Raw genomic sequence first — 10,521 nt, 5'->3', positions numbered from 1 at the left:
CTTAGAGACGTCTGTACAGAAGCTTATGACTTTTCAGAAAAAAAATCTTAAAAATATGGTGTCTTGGGGAAAGTTGTTCGCACTAGTGAAATCGACCCACACAAAAATGCAAAAATTTGTATGACCGAATCTCACCCCCAGATAGCTTATGACGGTACGTCATTTGTCGTTGCACCGTCTTAAAAGTAAATGGATAGGGGAACAGCATTTAATTCCAGCGTGCCTCTTGGCAGGTCAGAACTTTAACATTCAATTAAAGCTAATTAAAACCGTTTTCAACTGAAATCGAGTGATAAATAGCTCAATAAGAACTGAGCAAGCAAGTTTTTATCAAAAGTTTTGCAAAATTAGTTGTTTAAATAGGGAAAATCAGCAAATTGGATGGAGTTAGAAGCGAGTGCTTAACCTGCCAAACATACGAGAATTTCCCCTACTAAATATTTCGAAAATTTAGAAAATTATATACCTACTGCGAAATGAAAACGAGTTCTTCGGTGATCAATAAGTATTTATCCTTGTATAGTTAAAAACGTTCAGGACACCACGCTGCGCCGAACATGTGTAGCTCTCAATTTCTGGCACCGGCAACATATCAATCGTGCATCCACCACAGCAGCACGCACGCAGCATAAAACCAAAACAACATGACTCATTCAAAATCTCTCTCGCTCTCTGCATCCGAGCATGTTTCTCAATCTCAAAAAATTAAACCTGCAAGAGAACAAGAGCGCCGACACCATGTGCCCTATACTGCCCCTGATCGCATAAATGTCCCATATGCATTTTCATCGATTTCGAGTTATTGATGCAGTTTGGTTCAAAATCGTGTGCACTTTCAAAAGAGCCTATAACATCCAGTTCATTGTTCTAGAAATCAGGAGGAAATCCAGCGAAAATTTAACACGTAGCCTTATGTATCGGACAAACTTCAAATGCGTTTTTCTCATCTTTCTGTTTTTGAATGTGAGACATTTATGCGAACATGGGCAGTATACCAGTAAAAACATCGCACGCCACACCGTTTCCTGACGCAATGTTTTGCTTTTCCTCTTTACGACAATTTTCCTCTCATCAAACTTTGAGCAACATTGAGAGAGAGTGCGCTTTTCCGCGAGAGCGCGCGAGCAAAACATCGCACCCGTATAAAAAGCTATCGGCAAGGACTCGCCAACGGTTAGTTCAGATCGGGACGTCGTGGCGCAAGGATCGCAAGCTAGTAGTTGGGTTGTCCCACCACCGTGAGGAGTTTTATTTTGGACCAAACTTTTCCAGTGAGTGCGTGCGTGAAACGACGCGAAACGCGGAAAGGTGGCAGTGCGTGAAATTCACGGATTTAACGGAAGGGGAGGCGGTCGAGGACGTTTAGACACGGTCAAGCAATTGGGACACGAACTGTCCAACGGGAGTGATGTGTTGTCCCGCTATAGGTGGTGCCGACGAGTATTTTTTGTAGAGTGGTGCGCTATTGATTTTTCGTTGAGCAGTGGGAGCCAAAGCAGCAGCAGCAGCAGCAGAGTGTGAATTAAATATTTATGAATGGAGTAACGTTATCTAACGGCACACCGCTAGAGTGAATTGAGGCCGTTGAAAAAAAGGACTCTTTGAAGAGGAGCAAAGTGAATGAGTGTGTGCGGGATTCCGCGAAAGCACAAATAAAGTTTCGGTTTGGTGTGAGTTTTGTGTGTGGGAGTGCACGGTGGAAAGGATTCGAATAATCAACTTGTGGATTTGTGCAGCACGTGTGATTCTGGGGAATGAATAGTGCACTCGCTGGCCATTTGAGCTAATCACTTATTCAAAGCGTGCCGGGAACATCCCGACTCTATCCACCCAACAGGAATATTGGATTAGAGAGCTGGTGTGATTCGACCCTTTTTGCGACAATTACGAAAGCAAATATATTGGATTGCTTGTCAGTTCGGAAAACGCACATTTTCCGGCATTCCACGTGTGTGTGTGTGTCCTTCTTGTTGGGTTCCCACTCCCCCGGGGGGAGATTCGGAATTCCGGTGCGGTAGAATCGATTATTTACTTATTTATCCCGGTCGGAAGCCACGGCAGAGCAGCAGCAGCACCGGATGCGGATATTTATTGGAATAATTGCGGCAACTTGACGTGAATTGTTATTGGTGAAAACGAAACACAGTGAGGAGGAGGAGAAAAAATCACGCGCGCAAAAATAACACAGAGCTTAAGGGGGAAAACGTGACACGCCAAGGGTACGCGTGTGTTGAAAGCACAAATCAGCGTAGGACCGCGCAGTATTTATGAACCAGAGGCGAATTTTTGGTTATAATTGAAAATTTATTGGGCTCCAGGACTCCCCTCAAACCATAAGTTACCGTTCTGCGGCCGACACGAAATCCGGAAGAGTTACGCGCGAGTTTGCTGGTTTCCCAACCAGAAAATTTCGGTTTTTCAAGAAAACAGCAAATCGATAAATCACCCAAAATGGTGTACTTATTGCCGGGGGTCGCGATTATCCTCGGATTAACATCGCTGGTGAGCTGTAGCGCCCTCGGGGTGCCACCTTCCACGGTGAACCAGCCAGTCGGTGGTGGTGAGCTGGAGGAAGCCCCGACCCCGGTCCTTTCGCTCGAGGATCAGGTGCGGCTGTTGACGAAGCAGTTGAACGCCCTCACCAACCAGCGCCGCGAGGATTACAAGAGCCTCGAGAACAACCTCAAAAAGTACGTGCGCAAGAACTCGGCCCAGCTGACGGGCGCGGAGATACGCGAGGAGCTGGACGCGCTGAGGTGAGTTTGGGGTTGGGTGAAGTGTGGGGGGTGTAGAAAGATTAACATTTGGACTTGGGGGACTAATCTGGGCCTAATTTGATTGAATCGGATCAACGGATTCGTGAAATTTGTTGGTACTGATATCATACACTAATCATTAAAGTAGGCGAATACAACCTGTACGATTCACCGGGGTTACATTGGTAGATTAAGATGGAAGTTTTTTTTTGTACATAAATCGAAAAATACGAATTAAACGGATGATATGGAATCATACTAAGCTGGTCAAAGTACATCGAAAAAAAAATTCAATATTTTTTACACATTTTTCAAAGGTTATGAATTATGATAAGGCTGGTACACATATTTTTTAAAGTTTTCGTCAACCCTTCCTCTTCTAAATCGGCTCGAAAAATCAGGGAGCAAAAAAATATTAATTGTAAATTTAATTGCAATCAACTGAATTCAAGTTAGAATGCATTCCCCTGCGTTTAGAATAATTTTTAGCAAGTTTTTGTTTTTCGTCAACTCTTACGATTTTTTGAAAACTAATGATTGCAAAACATCTAAACTAGTGTGAAATGTTTTTTAAAACACTTTCATTTTTTTGTCCCCCTCCCCTCAGTCTCGGACAGAGATTTTGAAAAGTATTTCAATCGGACTTATGGAAACATTTACAAATAAGATTATTTTAATACCCACAATGTGTCATCAATTTTTGAACAAATATTCGAATCGAAAACGAACTGAGTTGTTAGATTGTTTGAACAATTTTACACTAAGGGATCGTGCATAAGACCACGTGGGGTCTTTGAAATTAAAATTTAAATTTGACAAACAACAATATATTCAGGAATCGCAAAACAATCAATTTGGCTTGCGAACTTTCTTTACCCGCGAAAGAGAGAGGAAGCGAATCACGCAAAAGAAAATCACTCCCGAAATTCTCCAAAAAAAAAACAATCTGCTGATGATTTTTGTGAAATTCCTTGTCAGCACCACCTAATAATATTTATTTCACTTTGTTTACACACATTGCCTATCTACAAAATGTGACAGGTAATTTTTCGACGTGTGACGATACACTTGCAAGTGTTGTAGTAAAAAAGATATTCCACCGGATATTCTCGATTTCATTGGTAGGTTTTCAAACGAGCACTTGCAATGAACTCAAATTGATGAGCGATGAACTCAAATGCATGTAAAATGACACAAACAGGAATCAGGGAGTAGGAAGTAGGACGCGAATGTCAAGAAAATGAAGGAATTCGATGATAAATGGGAGAGAATTGAGCGAAAAGAGACCGGAAATGGTAATTTTTCTCTCAATTCTCTCTCGTTTTGCATAAAAGATGAACGTTTTGATCGAACGATGAATGTTTTGACCGAACGATGATCATTTTGCTTCGTACATGTTTGAAAAGATCTGAGTGAAAAGGATAATAATCAAGATGATGATTTTTTTAGATTCCTTTCACCGATCTTCCGTGCGCGAGAGAGGAGAGCATGCTCCCTTCGGATTTTTTTTTCTCTTGATGAACATCCAATGATTTTCTTTCCATGATGATTATTCCATCGCTGAATATATTTATGACTTAATCTGGTGCTTATGAGTTTTGAGCAAATCGTTTTTTTTTTAATTTCTATACTTATTATTTAAAGGTTATAAACATAGTTGTGCAAACATTGCATTGTATTTTTTTTTCTAATTACACATTTGACATAATCAATCCGATGTTCAACCTTTTAAACTGAAATTATCAAGATACTTCAAATAATTAAATACGAACTTTCAACAAAGCAATTTACAGAATGATGTAAAATTAGAATTTATTATTAATTGTTTTTAGAGTAAAATTTAGAAAAAAAATATCGTTTCTTAAAAGATCTTTTGAAAATAATTATCAATCTTCAGATCTTCAATAATTAAAAAAGCATAGATACTTTTTTCAAGGTTACTTAAGATAGCGAGAGACATAATTTTGGTAAAACAAATGCTTGCTTAAAAATCCATTTTGTTTTTGGTTTCGAATTCCCTGGGACTCAAATTAGAACAGTGTAACTGAATAACAGTTGCAATACATTTTTTGTCATTATTATTGTTATATTATCATACAAACTATCGGCTAAGATTCACAAATAATACAAATCGTTGGAAAACATGTCAGTTATAACACATTTTCCTTCAAATAAAGCAAGATGCTTGATGCTTTGCTGAAAAAAAATAACTCGGGGATTTTCATATCACATAAAAATTGAATCTATCAGATAGATCCAAATAAAAAAAATAAAAAAGATGAAATTGATTTTTATAATATTGACCCAAATTGAAAGTTTTTTATGATTTTTTCCAGCACTTGCTAACCCTATTATCATTGAAATTAAAAGAAATCATTTTATTTTTGTATAAAGCCCTAGATGAAAGGATCTCCGTTAAACTACATTTCTGGACTTTTTTTAATTAGGTCCTTATGTCAATGTACATTGGAGTAAGTGGGAAACACTCAAAATGATATGAAATGAAATTGTATGAAACACGCATTTTTTATGAGTTTTGACCTATTTGTTATACAAATTTGGGATTTTAGGTAAATCTTGGACTACTTTTAAGTATATTACCTAAACCAAAAATGATCGTTTTTCTAGCAAAAAATATAAATAAAAAGCTAATGAAGGTTGCAGATAAGACCTTAAAAAGAAAAATAATAATTATCTTATTTGAGCTCGTATTGAATTTTGTGCAAAACTTATCCCAGAAATGATGAAAGAAAAGCATTGAAGGCTGTAGGTAAGGTTTGAAAAGTTTGAAAACTTTTATTTTGCATTAGATTTTCGAAAGATTCTTCAAGCGAAACAGCTAAATTTCAATGGGATAAAAAATCTATTTTGACAGCTGTCAATTTTCTCTCCCATTCCCCAGAATTCCAATCCTCAGAATGGCCCATTCCCCAGAATGACATACCCCCCAGAATGACCCATTCCTCAGAACCTTGAAAACAACAATGATATTTTCCCATTTGGCATGATGCTAATAAGTATTAAGTTTTCCCTTCTTTGAAAAAGGACACATTTAAGGGAAAATTCACACATTAAAACTGATCCCGACGGTTCCTTCAGTATAGCGCGAAAGGTCTTTACTCTCGCCATATAGTCCTTTTCTCTCGTTTCTTTTCGAAAGGACTACCCGCATGTATTTTAACTTTGGGTGTAGCTTTTTTACCTTTTTATGGACATCTCTTTAAATTAATTTGAAATATGAATGTTTTATAACATGTATTCTCAGTTGGCCTAATGCTACTCCCTCTTAGGTGTCGCAATGTGTCAATTTTCTTTAGCTTTAAATTATATGTAGATAATTAAAAAAAAATACCAAACCCTTTAAGTGTTTCCTCTTTTCTAATCTATAAATAGAACCACTTATTCCGATAGCAATACTAATTTCCACTTGAACTACTTATCATTCTCCCCAACTTAGCAAATCACTTTCCCAAGCTACGAGCAAAGTTGTCACAGTCATCAGCGAAAAAAAAAATCCCCTCAAAAGCACTCCACTGACGTGGAATCAATTAGTGGGTTCTGCTGTCACCCTGGCCAAACAAACTCCACCACACAGTGCTGTCCACTTTCTGGTGAGGCAAAAGTCGAGCAATTTGTTCATTTGCCAAAAACAACCCTCGAAACTGTGTATGTTGGCCTAGGGGCACTATTATTGGCCAACCCACCACCCCACTTTCGCAGAGTTTCACCCCCCTAAAAAACACAATTCAAAAGCACGCTCAATTTGCAATTGTCACACACACACACTCGTTGAACCTTTCACATGGCAGAGCTTTTCCATTAATTGGCGAACAGAGGATCCCTGGCCTTCCTCAACCTCTTCCGGAACATGGACCCACTTTTTTCTGAACTTTGCTTTGGTGGCGTGACGCCGTCCTTTGTGTCCCCTCCGACTCCAACTCCGATGTTCCGATCGATAATCACCGAGACCGCAGAAAAGCGATCCGAAAATGAGCAGCAGAAGCAGCAGTTTATTTTGTTTCGGATTGTGTCCGAGCTTTTTTCCTGTACCCCAACGTTTGCTTCATTTGTTTGCCAAGGACCACCGCCGACCGCGCTGGGCTCGTTGTTGGCATTGTGTCCCTTTTTTCCGGGAAGCGGGAAAAACTGTTTATTGTGCCGAGTGGGGGAGGGGTGGTACGGGAAATTGGTAAAAATTAACAATGAAATGGCCCAGTATCGAAAAACGAACAAAACCGGTTTTTAAACTGTTTTTCCGTCGAACAATGAGCGGACACAAACGTACAAACACCAACCGCACCGCAACACAAATACACAACCGGGGTACGACAACTGTTGATTTAATTTTTTGGTTCACAAGAATCGAAAGGCTGGGTGATGTGCTGATGAAAAGCGGATTGGCGGAGGTGGGCCGGAAATGGGGGGAAAACATTTGTCCGGAACATGCACTACATCCTGCTCCGACAGCAGCTGTTGACGCAGTCATTTATTTTTATCGCCCGACCGGGAATAGTGTCTGCACTCCTGGAGCTGATCAGTAGATTTAATTTAATAAATCGAAGCGTTCCGCATTCTGTGTCTGTATATCACTGGGGCGCGCGAAAGCTTAATTGAACTCAATAAATTCATAATTTAATTTCGCTATTTGGCAGGTGATTATTGTTGCATGGCAGTTTCGAAATTTATGTGTACAATTGTCAGAGAAAAAAAAAAATAAATTTAAATGATGAAAAATCTCGGGATAGATTCTATTATGCCCTATCAGTCCTATCAGAACCTCCTTGAATTATTTCTGTGAATTGTGAAATAGATACATGGGAAGATAAGCCGTTTGATATAACACGCCGGATTATGGCAGTGTGGGAAATCAACAAGACAGAAATGCTAAGCTCATTGGTTTTAACTTGGGTAAAGATGGATGTTTAACATCGAATCATACTGCGAGGAATGAGGAATGTTGAAAGTATCTTAAGAAGTATTCCTATGAAAAATATTTTTTTAATTGGTTGCATTTAAAAACGGGCAAATTTACGCACAATATTTCAGAATTGGCTTATTTACCCAAAGGTACTTACCACAAATTGCTTGTATCTCCAGAACCAGGCAATTGTTCTGAAAAAAAAGTGCGTAGCTTTGCCCCGTATTTGGGCAAAGGTTTTCGCTTATTTTATGTGTTAAATTTATTTTTTCATCTAGTTTTTAATAGGTGTCGTTTTGTACCCTAAATAAAGATACTTTTATGATACACTGAGTTACTTGAACAAAGTAGTATCACTCTAAACAAGGCAAGAAAATGCATTTTAATATTTTTTTCATTTTTTGAATTATCGATGGCACTTCTATTTTTAGTTTTGCTTTAAAAATTAAACCGCACAAAATAGTAGTTTATGCAACAAATTGCAAAAAAGAAGATTTATTCAGCAAGAGTCGACGAGTGCTGACAAAATTAAGTATTGCAACGAGTTGCTTTCAATTTTTTAGCAATCCTGAAGTACGATTTTGAATGGATTTTATAAATATAGATCTATGTGTTCAGTTAATTCACCGTTCAAATCAAAGAAATTGAAAAAAGAAAAAACGTCAAACAGTTGTAACTTCACGAAAGAATGTGACTAATGTATTCCACAAAGGATGCAAGAAAAAAAATACTTCACAGGCCTGCCTAACTAGGGAGCCTGGAGAATAGGGTAAACAGAATATTAAAAAAAGTTTCAAAACTTTGCTCTATTTAAGTCCATTGGTTCAAATTTGAGCAACATCTGTGCACGTTACGTAATTGATACTCAAATGTAAATGAATGTTTCGAGTGAAAAATAAAAAAATGTACGTGACAACTTAGTTTTTTCCAACGATTTTCTATCCGGTACTTTGTTCTCATTTCTAAAAACGTTACTTAATCCACCTTTAGGTGGTTGGTGCCTTTATAATGTCAATACATTCAGTCAAAATAGCATCATTCCCCCTTAACATGTTTAACAAATCAACTTTATTACTAATTTCTTTTGATACGGGTTTCAGACCTCAAATCTTTCTAGCTCATCGGCAAGGTCTGATAAAAAGCCTATCCAACGATAGTTCGCATGGAAGATTCGGACACTATTTATATCACAATATCTGAGATCCGGCCTCCAAAAAGTTTTTAAATAACACTTAACTGCTAATATCATTGTTTTAGACTGGTTGGGAAGGTTTTTCATATAACTTTCTAAAAATGTTTCGTTTGTTAGCATAACTTTTGAAATACCGTAAAACGGGGTGGGACTTAAATAGGTTTGATATTTTTCCGCAAAATGAAGAGTACACATTAAATACGTACGGGATGGTTTGGAATCATACTAACCATGGTAGAAAAGTGTAAATAAAATTAAAATTTTGAAAAGATTCAAAAGTTAGTAAACTATAATAACGAAAATGATGATGAAAGGCATTATTTCAAACTTCTCGAAGCGTCATGATTTTATCAATGAACATGATATTGAATCCAAAAACGGAATGCATTTTCGGATTCTTTGTACAAATTTTCCCTGGGAGAAGGTAAAATGAGTTTGTAAATAAGAAATAATATGTGTATTTGAAACACAATTCTAAAATATCTTCAAATTTATAGACAATTTCAGCTGAACAAATTTCATGTAAAATGCGAAAACTTATGGTTCATGCTTTGAATTCAGTTTAGAATGCAATATAAATCGATAGTTTTATAAACAAAACTAGTTTTAACGAATTTAAGGAAAAATTCTGACTTTTAAACATTGTTACATAAAATTTGATTGTATTATGTTGAAAATCTTATAAACATAGTTAACTTAATAAAAACATTGAATTTTTTTTCTTAAAAATTATATCAGCAAACTTAGTGATGATACATTTGACGTAAACATTAAGTTTGAACGCCTTAAATCTGATTTTAACAAGAAAAACGTTTCTTAATCCACCATTAGGTGGGTGATGCCTTCCTCACATTTACAAAGTAATAATGAAAATAAGTTTATGAAAAAATTTATACCTGATGCAGACTTTTTCCAGAAAACATGCAGACTCTCATTTGAAGCAATATGGCAACAGGGCGTTTCGCATCTGGCGCGACTCTCGCACGTAAACAAAAAGACCCGGCCTTTTGAGGTTATGCAAAAAATCACCCTTTTTGTATCTCCAAAAATCTTTTTCTTGGCATAACATTTTAAATACTTTACTAAACAAAACGAAATTTAATAGGGTCTTAGGGGACCGCAAAACGAACAGAATAAAACGGATCCGGCCAAAACCGGTTCAGTCAGTTCTGAGATAATCGTGTGGAAAAAAAATCGAGTCTACACACATCCCCACAGACATTTGTTCAGAATTTGATTCTGAGTCGATAGGTATACGTGAAGGTATATCTAGGAGGTGTATTTAAGAAGTTCATTTTTCGAGTGATTTTATAGCCTTGCCTCAGTGAGGTGAGGAAGGCAAAACTATGACTATCAAAGGAACCCCGGAATTTAAACTAAGATTTTTTAACGTAACTTTTTTACTAATAAAAATAGTGCATGGACCAGTTGGAAAATATTCATAAAATAAATTGATATCCTACCAAAGTCACTCCGGTTTACGGTACTTAACCAAACATCATGATTTATAGATAGTGACTTAGGGGACCTCAAGACGGATCGAATGAGGCCACAACGGTAAAATTTTGTTCAGCCAGTCCGGAGATAATCGAGTGACAATTTTGCGATCAACATCCCTACATACGCACAGACATTTGCTCAAATTTGATTTTAAG

At 37.3% G+C, this 10,521-nt stretch overlaps 1 protein-coding gene across 1 annotated transcript in view; it reads left to right on the top strand.

Annotated features, from left to right (window-relative positions):
* The first annotated feature begins 1,184 nt into the window (after positions 1–1,184).
* LOC6045820 (protein scabrous) overlaps positions 1,185–10,521 on the top strand; it is an 83,219-nt gene continuing 73,882 nt past the window's right edge. Inside the window, exon 1 of the mRNA XM_038261760.1 lies at positions 1,185–2,756. Coding sequence (XP_038117688.1) covers positions 2,452–2,756 — 305 coding nt within the window. The 5' untranslated portion in view covers positions 1,185–2,451. The remainder of the gene's footprint in view (positions 2,757–10,521) is intronic.

Source organism: Culex quinquefasciatus, chromosome 3, assembly GCF_015732765.1.
Source record: "Culex quinquefasciatus strain JHB chromosome 3, VPISU_Cqui_1.0_pri_paternal, whole genome shotgun sequence".
Lineage (NCBI taxonomy): Eukaryota > Metazoa > Arthropoda > Insecta > Diptera > Culicidae > Culex > Culex quinquefasciatus.
The sequence above is the reverse complement of the archived record's forward strand: the minus strand, read 5'-3'. Positions and strand labels throughout refer to the sequence as shown.